Source organism: Mustela erminea, chromosome 21 (genome assembly GCF_009829155.1).
Source record: "Mustela erminea isolate mMusErm1 chromosome 21, mMusErm1.Pri, whole genome shotgun sequence".
NCBI classification, from domain to species: Eukaryota; Metazoa; Chordata; class Mammalia; order Carnivora; family Mustelidae; genus Mustela; species Mustela erminea.
In genome coordinates, this window is record NC_045634.1 from 37,044,383 (window position 1) to 37,066,089 (window position 21,707).

Here is a 21,707-nt window from a genome sequence, read left to right on the forward strand (position 1 = left end):
TCTAATTAGATACTGTACGGTATCTTTAAAAAATTATGTTTCTTAACATCACTATTTCTTCAGATAACTCTAAATATTGAAAAGTTGTAAAGATCGAGGTAGATACTGGATCTCTAAAATTCTAGAATTTGTTTAAAAACTCAAATTTCGGGGCGCCTGGGTGGCTCAGCAGGTTAAGCCGCTGCCTTCGGCTCAGGTCATGATCACAGGGTCCTGGGATCGAGTCCCGCATCGGGCTCTCTGCTCAGCGGGGAGCCTGCTTCCCTCTCTCTCTCTCTGCCTGCCTCTCTGCCTGCTTGTGATCTCTCTCTGTCAAATAAATAAAATCTTTAAAAAAAAAAAACTCAAATTTCATCATCAGCAAAAATGTTATCCAGTTATCTTACGGGGACAATAGCTGGCTGTTCCTTTGCAAGTAAGCGTCACCTGGTTCTCAATTGTGAAAACCTGAATATCTGAAGATCACCGTGATTATGAGATGGCCTCGGTGATCCGTGACCTTGTATCACACACAGCCACGGAGTGAGGATGAGTTTTCCCTCCTCTGATCGGTGGTACTTTATGGAGGAGCCGCTTCAAAAAGGGGACATTCCCTTCCTTCCTCACCTGAACCCTTCCCAGGGTTCCTATCCAGGACAAGACACGGTGTGTGTGAGACAGTCAACGTGGGTGATTCTCCGTGGCCTTGGGTGGATGGGGCCCCATGGCAGCGGATGGCAGGTGATGATTAGGAATCCCTGCTCAACAATAAGATGGGGATCCAGTCCAGCAACCACGCATCTTGATTTCACCAGCACCCTGACGGAACCTGGAAGAAGGTTCTTCCAAGGGCTCCTGGGTGAGAAGTCAGCTGGGCCTCCTCCTTGAATATCAGAGACTCCAGGGGACCTGCAGCTGGATTTCAGACCAAGAGAACTGGGAGCCAACCTACCACAGCTGGGATAAGGCACGGTTCTGTGGTAATTTATCTGAGATGCAATCACACTGGGACACTCAGCATAGTCTGTTAATCTTCCTTTCAAGTAAAGATGGTGCTCCATGGAAAAGCAGGCAGAGCATCTCCGAAATCAAAGGACTGAGCAGGTATTTCTCCACAAGACCAGTGTCCCATTTTGTCATGCAGCAGAAGTTCTTCATCAATACTTCCCATTTCACTGAGCAGCACGTTGAAAGGACATACACCGAAGCGCTGAGATTTAATGAGATTAATTACTTTCCTTGCTTCATCCTTGGCATTAAGTGAACCGAGGTGTCATAGGGAGCACGGCGGTCACAAGGGCTGTTTGGTGCCATTGTCGTGATTCAGACTGACGCACAGCAGATTTAGGTAGCTACCTCTGCTTTTGTACACAGTGAAACAGGCGAATGCATCGGTATGGATGTGGAGCCGGCTTCGATCTGATCCGGTCCTGGAGCCGAGCTGCTGGACTCCGCGTGTGCTGTGCTCCTCGAGAACAGTTACTATGTGCGTCTCGTCTCTTCGCCGCCGCGTCTGGAGGCCGGCGAGTGTCCCCCACGTCGGTCCCCTGCTCCAGTCTCACGTAACCGAATTCTTGGCTCCACATCTGGGGGTAGGAATATCGACCTCGCCACACCCAACCAGTCACTTTCCTACACAACCTGGCTCTCTCTAGTCTGCCACATTTCATCATAGGGAAGATTTTTCTTCCACATGTGCAGAACACAACCCAAAGTTAAAAAAATTCATATTTTGCGTGGTGATCTAATTAGAAAACCTAACCTAAAAAAACTTTAGTTCATAACCTCGAGTCCGGAAAAAGGCTGCTCTGAGGCAGCTCAGAAAAGCCTGTGCTGCAACATACACATTTCATACCTCAGTTGAATGGTCAAAGGGACTTTGCCTATTGTGGTTTTTTTTTTTTTTTTTTCTCTAAGGTCCGTTATTAATGGCAAAATTTGGGGGTATGTTGGCAGGAGGTAAAAAGATAAGATCAGACAAAAGGTCAAAAGTGAGAGAGCAGAGATTTTTTATGCAGGATGGTTTTAGATCCTAGGTTGGAGCACATACTGTCTTAGATTTAGGCTCGATGCGTGATTTCAGCTGTGGGTCGACTCCTCAGCTGTCGAAGCTTCAGACTACGAAATCCACTTCCCAGGTTCATCTGAACTTCTATGGAAGTCTGATGCCATTATATTTAAATTTATCTTTGCCTTCAAATGTTTGCCTCCCCAAATTGAAGATATTTGCATGTCCATCCCTTACAACTGGTAAGAAAAACAAAACAAAACAAAACTCAAGCTTTTGACAAATCCCTACATGTACAATATACTTTAAATCCTCCCCCTTTAAATAGGCTTCTGTGGGTTTCAGTGATGGTGGGAGATGAAGTGATGGTGTCTATGTGTGTATGTCTATGTGAGTCGGTGGCGCTTACGTTTATCCGTGTGTTTGCATCAGACAGTGTGCACTGCTCCCTGGGGTTCTTCATGCCCTGCTGTTTCCCTCATCCAGGATCTCTCAGAAGATGCCCTGTGATTAACTACTCAAAAGTCACTTAGGATGGCTCATTCAGAGAAAAATTTTATTATTCCCATGTAAAGATTTTACAATTCTGTCCCTTTTTATCACCACATTGTTTGATTTAATAGACCATTTAATGAAATTAATGAGGCTTTCTCAAAGCATTGGGGAGAAAACAGCAAAATAATATACTTACAAAATAAGAAAAATTAAGGTGAACATAAAGGAGGAGGAAACCATTTTAAACAGATAACACCATTAGAATTCACAAAGAAAAATTCTTGAACTAGATTTCTCTCTCCTGCCGTGCACTAGAATATCGGAGGTTGTCTTATTCTCGATAGCTGAAGCCAAACTCACCCACTGTCAGGGTTTTTGCTGTGATCCCGGCAAATAACTGGCCAGGGCTGGCTGTTCAAAGCTGAGTAGAGAGGCTGTCCAGTCAGTTCCCGGGCATCCTCACAAGGGAAGTCTACAGTCCTGCACGCACATGCTCTCTCCCCGCTGGCCTAAGGGCAGATGGACCCCCGGACTTCGGAGCTCCAGTGAAAGGTGCGTATTTGAGAACTGGGCAGACTAGAGAAAGAAATCGCGGCTTTCAGGGCTGCTCATCCTTGCCTTATTCAAAAGGACAGATGTCAGAGGCTCGCCACGCGCGGGCTGCTGCGAACACAGCGCGCCTCTGGAGGCTCTCCGCCGCCGCCCCGGGAACCAGGCCCCCGCGCTCAGGTCGCATGTCTACCACTAGGAATCCTCTGAGCTTCACCGCGAGTTCTGGAAGACGGATACGCTTCGCTCCGGTCCTTTGTGTGGGAGAATAAAGACTTGGGCCGCAAGTGCTGTGAGCGCGCCCCGCCTGTGCGATGTCCTCTGGCTTCAAGACTTTCAGCTCCTGCTGGATGCTGTGCGCCGCTAGAGGCACTGAACAGTCCGTGGCTGCAGGAAGAAACGGGGGTCAGAGACTGTCTCGCTCAGTGCACTCACCTGCTCTGAAGGGATGCCTGCGCATGTTGAAGAGCTTCTGCAAATAGTGGACACTGACCTTCATCTAGTAGAAGCTTCTACCTACACTACAAATGAGGGGTGGGGGGTACCAGGACTCGCTGAGAGATGTTCCCGAAGGTTCCCTCCGTTCCTCTATCCACTTTCTTCTTCTGTAAGTAGCCAGAAACAGTCAAGACTCTGCACCCACAGAAGTACATTGTTTTTTAAAAAGCTTCACTCTGTCTCCCTCACCAGTTCTATATAAGAATATCTTGACGGTAGTACCTTTGCCCACATTGAGCTTTAACATATTAAGAAATATGTTTACTGACGTAGTTGAAAAGTGCTATCTCATTTTTATTTGAATCTATTTTTTAAAGATTTATCTATTTGAGAGAGAAAGAGAGAGCATGAATGGGCGGGGCGGAGGCAGAGGGAGAGAGAGAATTCCGAGCAGATTCCCACGCAGGGCTTGATCCCAGACCCTGAGATCACCTCAGCCAAAACCAAAAATGGGACGTTTAACCAAATGCACCACCCAGGTGCCACTTACTTACATTTAAAATGATTAATGTGCTTATTTATTTATTCTTTAAGATTATTTTACTATTATTATCTCATAATTTATATAATATTTATTATAATTATAATTTTAATTTAATGAACTCTAATTTTATATGGAGTTTGTTCCTGAAATGTATATTTTAACATAGAAATAATGGGGTTGTCTTTACTAGGTTGTTTTATTACTTATTTATTATTAGCTTTTAAAAAATAATGATTATACATATACCAATTACTCTGCTAGAAGTTAAGGTGGTAAGACCTGTCCCAGTTCTTTGGTGACGATCATCGGGGTGTTTACAGTTGGTGAAGCTGGGGGAAGCCGCTCAGGAAAGGAGACATAGTAACACTTGACAGGGAACGCAGTCTGAGCTGGAAGCTTCTTCTTTCTGCTACAAAGTATTGTTCAAGTGCTTTGCATGCCTAGGAGGCCCGAAGTCCCACCCAGGTGCTTGTATGTATCTCATTTACTCTCACAACTCTTGTGAGGCTAGAGACCTCATCTTTATTAAACAGAAGAGGGACCTGAGGCTTGGAGACATCTTAACCTGTCAAGGTGACAGCAATAACAAGTTTCAGAATGATGATTAGATCTCACATTGAACTCCAGAATCAATGCTGTCTTAAGTGCGAGTGCTTTCCTATTAAAAGAATCACGGATTAGACCGATGTAAACCTGGAAATGCCCTCAGTATGTCTTTGTCTGTCCAGGCTGCCGTAACAAATTACCATAGTCTTGGGGAGCTTATAGCCACCAAGTATTTATCCCTCACAGTTCTGGAGCCTGAGAAGTCTAAGACGCAGTTTCTGGTGAGGGTGCATTCTCCGATTCACAGAGCGGGGCAAGGAATTTGTCTGATCTCTTCAGTAAGGACACTAATTTCATGCCCTGATCACCGACTCAACACCTCGCCTCCCAACAGGAGCACTTTGGGGTTAGTACTTCCACATATGAATGGGGAGGGGCCAGCATTTGGACCATAGCAGTATATCGTGTAGGGTCTACTGTGTGCCCAGTACCAGGAGACAGTGTATTGTGTGTGAGCAAAGTCCACACCTGTTCAACTTTCCCAAGCAGCTTGGCCCAGCTTCATGCTTCCCCCTATGTGTAGGGCATGTTCTTAACTCCTAGTACTGCTCTTCCAAGAGACACAGTCGATCAGGAGGGAGAAAACCATAAGAGACTCTTAATCTCACAAAACAAATTGAGGGTTGCATGGGGAAGGGAGAGGGTGGTTGGGTGATGGACATTGGGGAGGGTACGTGCTATGGTGAGTGCTGTGAACTGTGTAAGCCTGACGATTCACAGACCTGTACCCCTGCGGCAAATAATACATTATATGTTAATAAAAATAAATTAAAAAAAAAAGAGAGGGGGGCACACTCTCACTCTCACCTTCCAGAAGAAGTCACAGAAGTCCTCCTTGTAATAAACGGTAGAGGGCAGGCTGGAATTGTGCTCTGAAGGAAATACCATCTGCATTACATGCCAAAACAAGAATGAGGAGTGTCATGCTCATGGAAATTTGAGCCCTTCATTTATTTGGTAAGAAAAAAAAAAAAAATGAGGCCTTGGCTTTGGATTTCAGAAAATCACCAAAGTGAGACTGAACTGGAGAGGCCTGGACTTCAGGACAGTCGGCCATTCTGTGAATGGGACATTTCACAAAGTGGTGGCACACACTGCTGAGACCGGTGGCTTCTCATAGGCCGGCTGGGAGCGCTGGGGACATGGCAGTGGAGAGCCTCCATGAAGTGAATGGCGGCATGAAGAGTGTGTTAAGGGGAAAAGACACAAAATCTTTATTGGGGTTTTCTAAAATGATTCTGCTTTTTTTTTTTTAAAATATTTTATTTATTTGAGAGAGAGACAGTGAGGGAGAGTATGAGCGATAAGAAGGTCAGAGGGAGAAGCAGACTCCCTGTGGAGCTGGGAGCCCGAGGCGGGACTCGATCCCGGGACTCCAGGATCATGACCTGAGCCGAAGGCAGTTGCTTAACCCACTGAGCCACCCAGGCGCCCTGATTCTGCTTTTAATAACCCTCTGGATAAGTTCGACGTCTAACACATGGAAGATGGTGCAGTGAGAAACGCCCTTTCTGGGGCACGTGATTCCACGTGAGGTCTCTCCTCTCCCTCTCCGTCTTCCCTCCCCTCCCCTTGCCTTCCCCTTCTCTCCCTCTTCCTTCTGCCTTTCCTTCTCCTTCTCTTCCTCCCCTCCTCCTCCTCCCCTTCTTCAGAACGTCTCCAGATGCTACGCCTACCTTCTCCCTTACATCCCTTGTCCCTCTGCCCCCTTCTGCTCTGAAGGAAACGGCCTAAAATACCTTATGGGGGCGATAAATCACTACAGAGCTAAGGAAAAGTCTGTCAGTCCCAATGTGGTCCAATTAAATCCTGAATGTTCTTTTCCCTGACAACTTAAATTACAAGGAAGTACATAATTACATATGCAACACACACACACACACTCATACACACAGATATATGTGTGTGTATATATATATGGTATATATATAGTAGTATGTATATATGCACAAATAATATATATTCTATATATAGTAGTAACAAGCTTCCCATAAAATAATGTATGGACCAAGAGATAATGATAGTAAGATTTATCTCAAAAAATAAATGAATAAACATATTCATTAATTTAAATGCATATATAATGGATAGCATTTTTAACTGCCAACTTAGTAAACATTTTATTTTTATGCTAAAATTCCACATTGGCAAAAGTACTATAGTCAAGATATTCTTAAATCAACTGCTGAAATTAACTGATACAGTTTTTCTAAAAATCAGTTTTATACTACAGGTTAAGAGCTTTGACTGAAGAATATTAATTCTAATTTATTCCATGAAAGTGGTCAGAGCTTGCTGATATGGTCAAAAGGTGTTTGGTATTAAATACAGTTGTAAGAAGTGAGAAAAGGCTAATGTCTGATCATAAAGGAACTAAATATATGGAAAGCATTTTTTTTCAAAACTAGTTTTTCAAAACTATTTAGTGACCTCAGTAAGTCTGGTTTAAAAAATAAACGAATGACAAGGAAAAATGCTCAGAGCAGTCATAAAAGTAGATAAAAATGTATTGACAGTGTTATTTGTATTCTGTAAATGTCACATATGTGTTTTTACCTCTATAGCCCAACTACTTACATATGCAATACATAAAGATAGGGTTGGAAATAAATACATTAAAAGTAAAAAGAGTGGTCATCTTTAGATGCTTCTTTTCAGTCACTTTTGTTTTCTTTCTGATAATTGTTAGGTTTTCCCAAATGTTCTGCCATGTCTGCATATGACTCAGTCATAAGTAAATGTATCCTATGGAAAAAGAACACTAATGTGTGTGCGTGGCTCACTGCATACCTGTGGTTGTAACAGGATTGTTATTAACAGACATTGAAGTTTAAGCAACTAACATACAAATTTATTAAAAGATTTCTTCAGTAACTACTTAAAGAGCAAATCACATTCTGATTTTGAAAACTTAAATGTTTTAAGAAGACACATCTAGGGATGCCTGGGTGGCTCAGTCGGTGAAGTGTCTGCCTTTGGTTCAGGTCATGGTCTCAGGGTCCCGGGACCCAGCCCTGCACTGGGCTCCCTGCTCAGCGGGGGGCCTGCGGGTTCCTCTCCCTGCACCACCTGCCCAGCTTGTACTCATGCTCTCTCGGACAAATAAGTAAATATCTTAAAAAAAAGATATGTCTACTAATATACAAATATTTAAGTATTACATGTTATGATAGATAAAACAACAAGAAAAATTTGAAATCTACAGAGTGGTTAAAGTAAGTGGCGTAATCTATAAAGGAGGCAGCTTTGGCTCCAGAATCAGATTTCAGTTCCAGTAAGAGCAGCACCTCTCAAGCTGCATAACTGAGGATAAGTTATTTGACTTCATTGTGGTAAATTTCTGGAAAGGACTGTAACCGTAGCGGAACTCTTACAACATTGTGATGCGATGCACAAGGTGTATATACAGCATTTTGTGTAGTGTCAAATGTGTATTAATTTTACAAAATATTCAGTATTAATAACATAACAGTAATGATATTTTAGTCCACAAACTCAGTAGTTCTTTTGGGTATGTGGCCGAGGGAGTCACAGGGAAATTTCAAGTACAAGATGATAAACCAGGAAGCCTGGGGACAAGGATGGCCAGTGGGTTAGGGGAACCGCCCGGAGAGCAGGGCTCTCTGGGGGTGTGGGTGCCCTGTGTGCAGCAGGAGCTGACGGTCACCGCTACAGTGGGGATGTGCTAGTGGAGAAACGGCCAGAACGTTTAGCGACAGGGAAGGTAGAGCTCACCTTGTTCAGGACTGATTTCAGACTCCAGGGAGGTGGGAGGGGGACAGCGGTCCCTCTTCTCTGGAGCCTGGCTTTCTGGCCTCCGTCCCCTGGGGAGCTGAGTGGGAAGCAGAGGTTCCCCTCCTGAGGCCCCCTCAGAACATCAGCAGCCGCCTAGGTCACAACACCTGGGTCAGTTGTGTCCCTTCGTCTCTCGGCCCGGGCATTTTTTCATCTCACCTGTCACAGGAGGGGTGAGCACAGGACAATAAGATGTTTCGGGAGAGAGAAAGAGCACATTCACATAACTCTATATAGGTATAGCTGCTCTATTGGATTCTTAGTTATTCTTGTTAATCTCCTACAGCGCCTAATTTATAAATTACACTTTAACATAGGTGTGCATGAGAAATCATAGATTGGACAGGGTTCTGTGCTCGCCAGCATTTCGGGCATCCCCTGGGGTCATGGAACTCGTCCAGCAGGTAAGGGGAGGGAGGGAAACACTGTATCAATATAACAGTTTATTTGAGGACTTTCCTCTCCCTGCTCCCCAAGAAATGACAAAACAGGGACGGTGGCCTCTGTAGGGGAGTGTGGACCATGAATCTCTTCAGTCTCTGCATGCTTACTTTCTTGCTGCTCCTTCGTTTTGTGAGGGTTATAATCATGGGAAGCAAAGCAAAACAGCATGAGAGTGTAATTGATCCAGCAGAAAAGGAAAAAAAAAAAGGTTATGCAAAAGGAGGAAAAATGATGGCACAGTGTTTTTGGTGCTGAGCTCTAGAATGGATGTAGAGATTCTGATTTTAGACGGGAGAACGTCTCTGTCCTCCGTGATAACAGACATAATTACTGTATGTGCTGTCCGCATGAACCATAATTAACAACAGGAAACTGAGTAAATACTTACATATTTAGTGAAACTTCGGTTATTTAACTCTAGATGCATTTGCTTTGCTGTTTAAAAAATTTTTAGGGATGCTTGGGTGGCTCAGTTGTTTTAAGTGTCTGACTTCAGTTCAGGTCATTGTCCTAGAGTCCTGGGATCAAGTCCCACATCAGGCTCCCTGCTCAGCGGGAGTCTGCTTCTCTAGCTTCCCCTGCTGCTTCCCCTGGTTGTTCTTTCTTTCTATCAAATAAATACATAAAGTTCATAAATAAATAAAGAAAAATTTAAAAAAAGCAATTTTAAAAATAAATAATAAAAATCTTTTAATGTGTTTTTAAACTAATTTGAATTTTGAACTAATTTAAGTTGAATTTAAACTAATTTGAATTTTGAGCACTCATTATAAACGGTGAAATCTCATGAAGAAATGTTAAATAGTTTGGCTGGGGGTGCTAGGTGATTAGATCTGTTAATGAAGCAATTGACTATTTTGAAAGCATTTTTTAAAAATTAGGATATAAATGTTCTTAGGGGGAAAAGTGAGTTTTATAATAAAAGCATGCAAACCACTGGAATCCCTCAAGATAAATTACTTTCAAAACATTTATTTTTCTCTTCAAAAAACATTGACAAAACTCCGAGATAATCCAAGTTTAGTTTTTTCTAAACAAAAAATATGCCAAAAACCGATAGGGCACAATCTCTTTTAATGCTGTTGCTGGACTGTGGCAAGTTGGCGGAGGAGTAGGACACCCCGTTTCAACTGGTCCCCTGAATTGAGCTAGCTACTCCCCCCAGCACACTCTGGACCCCCACGAAGTCAGCCACAACGTAAGGTCACACACTTCTGGATGTCTGCGGGGGCAGAGGATCCTCAGTGAGAGGCACAGAGGAGCTGCGAGTGTGGGACAGACAGAAGGAGGAGGGAGCCCCAGAAGCCAGCTCCTGGGGTAACACTCCGGTGCGAAAACGCCCTGTGCTTGGGGACCCGCCTTAGTTTGGAGACCGGTGGCTGCAAGAAGGGAAGGGACTGACAACAGTGCTGAAAAAGAACAAGGGGACATAAGGACTCATTCTGGGCGGCCACAGGTGTGGACCTAAGCCCATGGTCCCAGGACAGACCGTAGCTGCTGCCGCCCACGCAGGCTCAAGTCCACAGTCCCTGGGGCTAGTGGCTGTCGGAGCCACCAGGGCTGCCTCTGCTACCTCCACCACCACCACCCGGGCTGAGGGCATTTGATGTGGGCTCCAGTTGGTGGTCCCTGGGGCTGGCAGCTGCCATGGCTGAGAGGAGCTGCCCTGGGCTTGAGTCAGCGGTCCCAGGAACAGCAGCCGCTGGAACCGGGATCACTGGGACCAGCATTCCTCATGGTTTTGGTAGTAGGGGGGTGCAGAGATGAGCGAGGGCCTCAGGCAACCTCTGAGATGTGGCGGGGAGGGGGGTGCACACCTCCTCTGCGAGGCTACAGTGTTCAATAGGGTTTGCAGAGGTGGAGTCTGTGTGTTCTCGACCATTCAAAAAGGAGAATTTCAGACCAATATCCCTGATAAATATGGATGCCAAAGTTCTCAACAATATCCTGGATAACAGGATCCAACAGTACATTAAAAGGATTACCCATCAAGGCCAGGTGGGATTTATCCCTGGGATGCAAGGGTGGTTCAAGATTGGCAAATCAACCAATGTGATAGAACAAATTAGTAAGAGACAAGAACCACCTGGTCTTCTCAAATGATGCAGAAAAATCATTTAACAAAATACAACATCCTTTCCTGATTAAAATTCTTCAGAGTATAGGGATAGAGGGAACATTCTTCAGCTTCATAAAATCCATCTATGAAAAACCCACAGTGAATATTATTCTCAATGGGGAAAAGCTTAGAACCTTCCCATTGAGATCAGAAACATGAGAAGGATGCCCACTCTCGCCACTGTTGTTCAACATAGTACTAGAAGTCCTAACAATAGCAATCAGACAAAAAACAAAGAAGGAGGGAGTGAAGGAAGGAAAGAAAGAAAGTAAGTAAAGGTATTCAAATAGGCCAAGAAGTCAAACTCTCTCTCTTCATAGATGACATGGTAGTTATGTGGAAAGCCCAAAAGTCTCCACCCTCAAATTACTAGAACTCATACAGCAATTCAGTAATGTGGTACAAAATCAATACACAGAAATCAGTTGCTTTCGTAGACACCAATAATGAAACTGTAGAAAAAGAAATTAGAGAATTGATTCTATTTTCAATAGCACCAAAAACCGTAAGATAGCTTGAAATAAACCTAACTAAAGAGGTAAAGGATCTATACTCTTGGAAGTACAGAACACTTAGGAAAGAAATTGAAGAAGACACAAAAAGATGGAAAAACATTCCATGCTCATGGATCAGAAGAATAAACATCACTAAAATGTCTATGCTGCCAAGATCAATCTATACTTTGAATGCCAACCCAATCAATATACCAACAGCATTTTTCAAAATGCTGGAACAAACAATCCTAAAATTGGTATAAAACCAGAAAAGGCCCTGAATCACAAAGGAAATCTTGAAAAAGAAGAACAAGCCTGGGTGCCTCATGTTGCCTGATTTCAAGCTATATTACAGCATGCTATTGGCACTAAAACACACACACACACACACACACACACACACACACTCATGGAACAGAGTAGAGAGCCCAGATAGGAACTAGGAACTCTCAACTCTGGTCAAATAATCTTCGACAAAGCAGGAAAAAATATCCAATGGAAAAAAGACAGTCTCTTCAATAAATGGTGCTGGGATAATTGGACAGCCATATAGGGAAGAATGAAACTGGACCATTCTCTTACACCATATACAAAGATAAGCTCTAAATAGATGAATGACCTTAGTGTGAGACAGGAATCCATAAAAATCTTAGAGGAGAGCACAAGCAGCAACCTCTTTGACATTGGCACAGCAACTTCTTTCAAGGCACATCTCCAAGAGCAAAGGAAACAAAATAGAAAAAGAACTTTTGGAACTACCTCAAGATAAAAAGCTTCTTCACAGCCAAGGAAATAGTCAAGAAAACAAAGAGGCAACCCACAGAATGGGAGAAGATATTTGCAAATGACAGTACAGACAAAGGGCTGATATCCAAGATCTATGAAGAACTTCTCAAACTCAACACCCAAAAAACAGATAATCAAATCAAAAAAATAGGCAAAAACCACGAACAGACCCTTTTCCAAAGTAGACATACAAATGGCTAATGGATGAAAAAGGCTTCATCATCATTAGCCAACAGGGAAATTCAAATCAAAACCACATTGCGATATCACCTTCCACCAGTTAGAATGGAAAATTCAGCAAGCAAAAAACAGCAAATGCTGGAGAGGTGGTGGAGAAAGGAACCTTCTTACGTTGTTGGGAATGCACGTTGGTGCAGCCACTTTTGAAAATGGTGTGGAGTTACCTCAAAAAATGAAAAATAGAGCTACCCTATGACCCAGAAATTGCACTACTGGGTATTTACCTCAAAGATACAGATGTAGTGAAAAGAAGGCCATATGCATCCCAGTGTTCATAGTAGCATTGGCCACAATAGCCAAACTGTGGAACGAGCCAAAATGCCCTTCAAGAGGTGAATGGATGAAGAAGATGTGGGTCTTACACACAATGGAATATTACTCAGCCATCAGAAAGGATGAATACCCAACTTTTGCATCGACTTTATGAGACTGGAGGAGATTCTGCTGAGAACAGAGAAAGTCAATTATCATATGTTTTCACTTATTTCTGGAACATAGGAATAACATGGAGAGCATTAGGAGAAGGGAAAAATTAATTGGGAGAAATCAGAGTGGGACATGAACCATGAGAGACTATGGACTCCAGGAAGCAAACAGTTTTAGAAGGGAGGGTGCTGTAGGGATGGGTGAGCTTGGTAATGGCTATTAAGGAGGACACAGATTGCATGGAGCACTGGGTGTTTCATGCAAACGAAAAATCATGAAACACTACATCAAAAAGTAATGACATACTGTATGGTGACTAACACTACACAATTAAATAAAAAAAAGAATGCTGTTGCCACTAATTCAAGAATAAATTGATATAAAAATGAAATTTGAAATAAGTCATATTTACTAAGGGGAAAATATGAAAAGACAACATAGATACAGAAGATTAATAGCTTATAGGATATAATTGCTTACTTATCAGATTTAATAAAAACATTTTGATTAAATAATTGCAAGATGAACAGAACAAGAATATTTCTGACAATAAGAAAGCTCCGATAACTTCATTTGTATACATGTTAGAAACTTGAGTCTTTTATATAACTATATATATTATATATACATTTATATTAAATTAATAAAACTAATGAATTATGATAATCCCCGGAGTCAATAATAAGTGCAATTAACAGGGTTTATATTTTTTATTGCAAACCTTGAGTTCCTCAGATGTGTCCATGGTTGATGTGTATGCACGAAACAATTTCTTCTCTGGTTGGTTAAGATTTCTCAGCGGTTCCTGGTCCCGACTTTAGTAAATTAATTTTTTGAAATCATTTTGCACTTCTTTTACTTACTTGAAATGATCTGAGCTTTTCCTGACAGGTAAAGCACCGTTTTAGGCAATGGAAGCTGAGGGGATATGAGTCTTAGAAGATATGACTTGGCTTCCCAGTAGAGGTCTAAGAAGCATGAGCACCTCTGTGATGTCCCCTGCCAGGGTCAGGGGAGGGAACCTGGGAAGCATCCGGGACTGAGCTTGATTAGGAAGCAGTCGTGGACGCAGGGAGGGAAGGACGCTCCCTTTGGAACGGATAGGGAAAGCTGCCGCATTACGAAGGAACAGTCGCACTTAGGTCTCAGCTTTCTGCCACTTTAAACGTGGTTATGAAAAGCCATTGGCATTTCAGTATGGTGGTGATTCTCTCTGGAGTGAGGTTTATCCTGACCCTGACAGATTAGAGTAAAAGAAAAAACAAAAAGAGTGAACATGTGAAACAAAGTAACACATCCTTGCCCCTGCTCCGTCTCAGTCTTTCCCTTGCTTCATCTGCAAATATTGGTGCTAGACTTTTACCTGCTTCAGTTTCCTTATAGGAAAGGGGGGACTGATGTGTCTGTTTGAGGCGTGGAGTCTGAATTACTGGGGAATAATCTAAGGGAGATCGACCAGTGACTCTCAGGCTCGAACCTTCGCATTTATCCAGTTGCCTCCCCTGACCCCCCAAAAAGAAAACAAACTAATGGAGAGGAAGGAAAACAAAGCAAAAAGAGAAAAACAAAGCAAAACTGGTTGCTAAAAGTACGAAGTTTGAAGATGGGGCTTATCTCCAGGGTTGCTGATTCCATACGTCTTGAAGTTGACCCAGGAATTAGTATTGTTACCAATCAGGAAGTGTGATTTTGTGATTCCTTCTAAGAATTGAGAGCAAATGGGGTAAACACTTAAATCTGTGAACAACTTCAGGCTATTGGCAGAGGTTGTCCTGGGAGAGCCATGATTCTGGAGAAGCCCCATCTGCCTGCCCTACTCTCTCCCTCACCCCCTGCATCTTTCCTGGTCAGAGGAACTCTGGGTTCAGGTCTGTGGGGAGCTGGGGGAGGAAAAGGGCACCATGAGAGGAGGGACCCTTGGAGGGTGGGCAAGTCAGCCGCCCTTTCTTGACAATGTTGCCAGGAGCCAGTGCCGTGCAATCGGAAGACCAGCGATTTGTCGTAAATCAGGACTCAGTGGAGCACATTGGCATCAGCTGCGCGTCACCATTTTATTGGAGGAAAAACCCTTGGTGGATTGAGCTTCACACAACTACATAGACTTATTTGCAAAGTTCCCGAATCCATCAAACTCCCAGATCGGTCCCGGGTATTTAGACGTCATTATCGCACCGTGAAAGCTACTCTTTTTATTTCTCCATACTTTCTGCGTGCATGGAGTCCTGTTTGTTCTGTCTGTTTATCTGGGTGACGTTTGCTTCAGTTTTATGTTTGTTATTATCTCCCATTGATCCCTGTCTCTTATTTATTGTGCGCTCACTGCCTCTCTCCTGAGTAACTTCAAGACAAAGTTATTTCGGCACAAAACAGTGCTTATGATGGGTGACACACACGGAGGCATTCACCAGTTCAAATTAAAACATTGTTGCAGGGAGTCTGACGGACACAATCGCTGCTGCCACCAGCACTGTGATGAGAGCAGGTACCAGAGCTCGTTTTCCCGCCACGCGGAGATAAGGATGAGCAGAAGGGCGGATGAGGAGGGAGCAGGCGGAGAAGACTGACTCCTGGTGCTTGCCGCCATGTGTTACCTAGGCTTGTTGTGCATCTCAGCTTTGGTGAAAGCTGCCACCCCTCACTTTACCCATCTGATGGCAGCTTTGTCTTGTCCACTCCTAAATCCCAAATCCTGGATCTGCTCAGTGGCCAGCACTCTGGTAATGGCTATCTCCGTTTCTTCCAAAGAAACTTCCTGTGATTCCCTCCTCAGGGGAGGTGTTTGCAAAGGTCCCTTCTACCTAAAAAGGTGTTGTCAGTGCCAACATGAAGGAATTGTCTCCTCAAATGTAAAATCTTTCTTTTTAAGGGAGAGGTGGAAAATGATGGAGAATCAGCTTTTATCCCATTTCAGAAAGAAAAACAAAAAAGTAAAAGTATCCATAAACAATCCTTTCCTTCAACTTTGGTGACACTCGGGTGATTCTGAAGTCCAAGGGCAAGGCTGTCTTCCATGTTCAGCTTCCTTCCTGTTAGGGGGACTTTACCTTCGTGCCTTCCACACTCAAGCTGGCCGAGCACACGGAGGGTCTTGGGTCCTGAGTGAGAAGATCTGTATCCAAGTCACACATCTTCCCCATGTGCACGTTCTACAAATCCGTGAGCCTTGGTTTCCTGGCGTTCTATTATGAGTAAAGTTCTGTACAAGACATAACTGAGTTGTGGGAGAATTAAAAACCATAGCGTTTGAAGATGGTTCCCAAAATGTAAGCTGGCAGCCAATGTCCTTGTGAAGAGTGAGGTGAAAACTGGGAGGTGGGACTCTGAGAAACAGAGTTGCAGAGACCTGATAGCCAGAAGGTTGGAAAATAGTGTGGCCGGATGGTGGCAGAGTGGAGAAGGAACAGAGGTTCATTGACATGAGCCACGGGAGGACAATCCCAGAGGACAATTCCTGGGGCCACAGCTAGGGCAAACATGTGACCATGGAGATAGGAAAGTAATAGCAAACACCATCATAGACTGAGTCTACTATGTTCAGGGACATCTGTTATGCTGAACATTTAAACCTTCCTGCACAGCATTAATAACTCTGCTTTTGATATCAGCATCCCACTGTATTAGGGATCTCCAGAGAGTCAGAAGTAGTAAGATGCATGTAATATTTTTTTTATAAGAAACTGGATCTCAACAGTAATGGGAGCTGAGAAGTCCCAAGACCTGTACAATGAGTGGGTAAGCTAGGGAACCATGAGAGCTGATGGTGTAGTCCCTGTCCAAAGGCTGGTAGACTCAGGACCCAGGAAGAGCTGATGTTTCAGTTGGAATTTTAAGGCAGGAAAACAAAACAAAACAAAAAAAAACCAAAAAACTAATATCTCAAAATGAAGGCAGGTAAGCAGGAAGAATTATTTCCTATTCATGAGAATGTCAGCATTTTTTCCCTACAGACCTTCTACTGATTAGATATGGCCCACCCATATTAGGAAGAACAATTTGCTCTACTCAGTTGAGTAAATTTTTAAAGACTATCTATCTATCTATCTATCTAGAATGGGGGAAGCAGTGGAGGGAGAGAGAGAATCCCAAGGAGACTCCATGCTGAGCATAGAACCCAACATGGGGTTCAATCCCCTGACCCTAAGATCATGACCTGAGCTGAAATCAAAGTCAGACCCTTACCTGACTGAGACAACCATGTGTCCCAGTTGATCTAAATGTTAATCACATTCAAAAAACCCTCCCACAGAAGCTCCCAGAATACTATTCATCAAGTATCTGGAAAGTCTGTAACCCAGTCAAGTCGACACATAAATCTAACCATGGCACACCACGTTACAGATAGTTTAACAGACTCTGAGTAACTTATCCAGACCACATAGCTAACGAGTTGTTAGCAAAGATTCAAACTCAGGTCTGCATGCTTTCAGCCACTCTAGGTCCAGGTTCATTCATGTAAACCATTACTGTTTAAACTAAATATTACATTTATTTATTATAAATATTATTAAACTATTAATTTAATTAAAAAGAATACAATTTTAATATTTAAAACATTAAATTGTTTAAATTAAAATATTATTTTCTAGTTTCTTCCCATAAATGCCTCCTCACTTTTTTTTTTCCCCAGAAATGACCAGAAAATTAGAACTTCTTTAAATGTCTGATGTAGGATCTAGAATAATAAAGTTACTTAAATTTAAACCTGATAACTATGACTTTAGAAATCAATTTCATAGATGATTTTTTAAAAATATTATCTATAGGTAATAAGCATCTGGAAGGATTGGCATTCTTTTATTTAACATTTTATTGAATATTTTATCCCCAGCACTCAGAACATGCTTTCCCATGTTTGCTCCCCATCAATGCATATTTGTTAAACTTTGCATGGTCAGATAACTATGTGAATAAATAAATGAGCAACTTTCAATTGTGTCTACAAATTATCGTGAATATAGCAGATTTAGAAAGCTCTATAGTCACCGCACATACACTGAGAGAGCAATCCCCTTGAGTACCTGGAGAATGATCATGGTTTCTAGACTGGCCATTGCTACTGGTGAGTGACTTCAGATGGAGAAGTTACACTGTATCGCATATTATTTCTAGTTTCTGTCACTGCAGTTACAAGATATGATCTTGCTGTTTGATAGCCTTGCATTAATTATTCACAAGCTCTTATACTTCATTTTCTTTGCAGCATCATTAACCTCTTAGAACGTGTCCCATTTTCCAGAGCTTGGTAGGCAAGCAGTCACGACTGGAAATGCTGTGAGCATAAAGCACTACTTTATGGGATCTCTTTGAGTCGTACCTACTAATGGCTTTCTTTGGTTTCTTTCAGTGAAAAAGGCGATTGAACTGAAGTCAAGAGGAGTCAAGATGATGCCCAGCAAGGACAGTAGCCATAAAAACTCTGTCTGTAAGTCCTCTTTCTTTTTACATGAGGCTTGATATGTCAATTGCGGTGAAACCGAGGAGAGAATGGATGGGTTCTGGAGAAGTAATTCTATAAACTGCTTTTCTCGCTTCATCTCTTGCTACTTTTCTACCTCTGAAAGTATTTTCTGACAAAGAATATATGTTGGCTTCATGTTGTTGGGGAAGAACGTCATGTAGATATTCTCCTAAATGAATTTCCTAAATGTATCTCAAACCGATCTTTACTCAGTGTCCTCCTTAGTCACCGTGAGACTGGACCTTCGGATTTCTCCCTTAAGTAAGTGTCCCACTGGCAGGTGTTTTGATCCCGGTTTCCTTTTCCAGACCTGTAGATACCATACCCCACCCAGATTGGTGTGTGGGATATAGGAGGCGTGTCTTATCATTTTCCTATTAAAATGTTCTGAGGAACTGGCCTGAAGAATAAAATAGCTTCACTGCCAGAAATGCCCTCTCTCCTGCCACTGAATGCAGAGTTCCAAGCAATGCTTAGAGCACCCCACTGACCCCACTTGGAAGCGTTTGCTGACACAGGCACAGCTAGCTTTTCCCTGGTTTTGTTCCCCTGGTGTCATGTTCCTACCTGTTACAGTCTTTGTTTGTCACAGTTTCACGGTGGGTTTACCTGTCCCACTAAATGCACATCAGCAGGCTCCATCAGCTGGTACCCAAGTGGGTATTTCCGGTGTGGTCCTTTCCCATGCGCCATGCTATTTTTAAGCTGTTCAAGCTGTTGGGTTGCCTTTTCTCTTCTTCCCGGTGACTTCTTTTGGTGTCCCTACTTACCCGCTCTCTTGGTGCCCCTTAGGGAATATTTGGGAACCATGCATCTTCTCTCTTTTCTCACTGCCTAACACTTAGTAGAAGCAGAAGGCTCAGGATGGACATCTGGAGTTCCTGCAGCTCAATTTACTCTGTTTTTATCCTTATGATATATTGGGCTTCTGCAGCAAGTTTTATGCATAAGAAATACTCCACAAAAACTAATAAACAAAAGTAAAAACAATATACATCATTTAAAAATTACGTTGTAGGTTGACCTATCTCTGCTTTCTTGATATCCCTATTCTATGGTGTCCTTCTCACTGTTTATGTAACAACGGTCCGTTGACTGTGTGATGGCCCTGTTCCCTGGCACTTGAAAAAGGCAAAGAAATAGACACAGACCCCCTGGGTTGTAGGTGTCGAATACTGGGCATGTCTTAGAACTTTTAGGTTATCATAGCAAAGTACCCTGGATTGAGTGGTTTAAATTTATTTCACATGGTTCTAGAGGCTGGAAAGTCTGAGATAAAGGCAGATTCAAGGTCGAGTGAGAACTTGCTTCCTGGTTCAGTGATGGCTGTCATCTCATTGTACCCTTGCATGGCAGAGGGAGAGAGCATCTCTTGTCTCTTTTTATAAGGGCACTAATCTCATCATGAGAGCTCCAGCTCATAACTTACTTACCTCCAAAGGCCCACCTCCAAAAGCCATCACAGCAAGGGTTAGGAATTCAATAAACAACTTTGAGAAGTGCAAAGATTCCGTCTATCAGATGGTGGATTCCCTCAACTCTGACTAGCTCAGGCCCTAAGGTACCCACCTGCCCCCTCCAATCAATTTGTAAATATCTTCACTAGACCTTCTTTTTGATAATCATGGGTATCTCATGCAAATTAAATTGGACTAAATAAAAAGACGGAATCCAAACAAAGACAGAAAACAACTGAAGGCCGGAGGAAGAAAGGAAGGGCTTTGATAGTAAAGTTTTAGTATTTTATATTGTTAACTTCTAATTCCGGATGTTCAACAGGGTGGGGCTTGTGGTTCTTATAGTAGTTTTGAAATTTATTTCTTATAGTTGAACTCCTTACTAAAATGACCCACAGTGATGTAGAACCACATGGCAGGTGAACCCTCTAGCCAATCCATCTTAGGTCTGACATTGAGCTCACCTGCTAGAGCCACACTTAGGCAGAAGATTTCTTGGTACGGAGAACATCTCTCATCCTTATCTGAACAGGACATGAAATGACCAATACCTGCTTACTCATTTGGTGCAAGAAAACATTCTGTCCTTTCTCCCAGCGGTATTCAACTTGTTTTTGATCAGACATGAGACTTAATTATTAGGAAAAAAAAAATGAGGATTGAACAACCTGAGGACCTTCTAATGTCAGTGATGTAATAAGTGATAAAATGTTATTTCCAGGGAAGGTGTGGCTGGAAAAACAAGGGACGTGTTTCCTAGAGAAATAGACATGGGTTTTGAAGCTAGAGAGCCAGGATTCAGGGGTTGTAAATGCATGGAGGGTTGCTAAGTCCAGGTTTCATCATTTTGAAGTTAAGGCCATAATGACTTTTGTCCAGTAGATAAAGCAAGGTGATTGTAGACTGTCCGTTCCAGGGTATGGCACAGCAGGGGCATTGGGCAGACCAAGTCTGTCACAAACTTTCCATCTAGTAACGGGAAGAAGAGACAAACTAAGTAGAAGCTTCATCCAGGAATTCACATGGCTTAGGGGGTCTTTTTCTACAGAGGAGGAGGTAATATTGAAACCACTGCACTTATTTCTGTGATCTTAGATAATAGTTTGGCCAATCATCAGAGGTGAGCCTACCACACAGAACTCTCCGGCATCCCTGCTTTATCCCGAGAGCTAGGTTCCATGTAGATCACAGCCTCCGAGGTTCTCAAAATTAAATCCAAGCATACAAGTATCTGTTGTACAACTTACACAGTTATCCTGACCTTGGTTCCTCCGTTGGAGAGTTTTGGTTAATGGATAACAAAATACCCACCACAGATGTTTAGCACAGGGTTCAACAGCCATGGCTCGCCCTTGTCCCTCCTCATCCTGTGCTGACCTCTGTTTTAGTGTTCTTCATTGTATTTTACATGTTTTGATGTTGTGCCTAAGTCTCTCTTCTTCATGAGACCCAGCACAGAGTAAGAGACGTGACAGCCATGCTTGCATGATGACCTTTTTAATTCCAGAATCTTGGATGGGGTGTGCCGTGCAGTGCTCACACGTGCTCACCTACGGATGCCAGACACGAACAGACACAGTGACAGTCGTCTGCTCATACACCCAGCTCATGTCCACAGCAAGGGGCATGGGGCAGCTGAAGGAGAGCAGGAATGGGAGGCCTCCTCTTACCTCCTTGAAAGTCCCTTCCACCTGGTTCTGCTCCAAGGTGCAAAGGCCCAAGGTCACATCTCTTCCCAGACATACTGACCCTACATGACCCTTTCCCTCTGGATTAGGCGCTAATATTTTTTCCCCTTGTTGCTTCCAGCCTAAAGGCAGACAGTAGCCTAGCTCTTAGTTACACGGTTGCAAGGGACCATACTATGCC

At 43.0% G+C, this 21,707-nt stretch overlaps 1 protein-coding gene across 2 annotated transcripts in view; it reads left to right on the forward strand.

Annotated features, from left to right (window-relative positions):
* Positions 1 to 21,707, forward strand: part of CSMD1 (CUB and Sushi multiple domains 1) — a 1,941,062-nt gene that overhangs the window by 1,267,870 nt on the left and 651,485 nt on the right. For both annotated transcript variants that reach the window (XM_032328946.1, XM_032328947.1), the window contains one exon: positions 18,268 to 18,345. In XM_032328946.1, the coding sequence (XP_032184837.1) occupies positions 18,268 to 18,345 (78 nt within the window). The remainder of the gene's footprint in view (positions 1 to 18,267; positions 18,346 to 21,707) is intronic.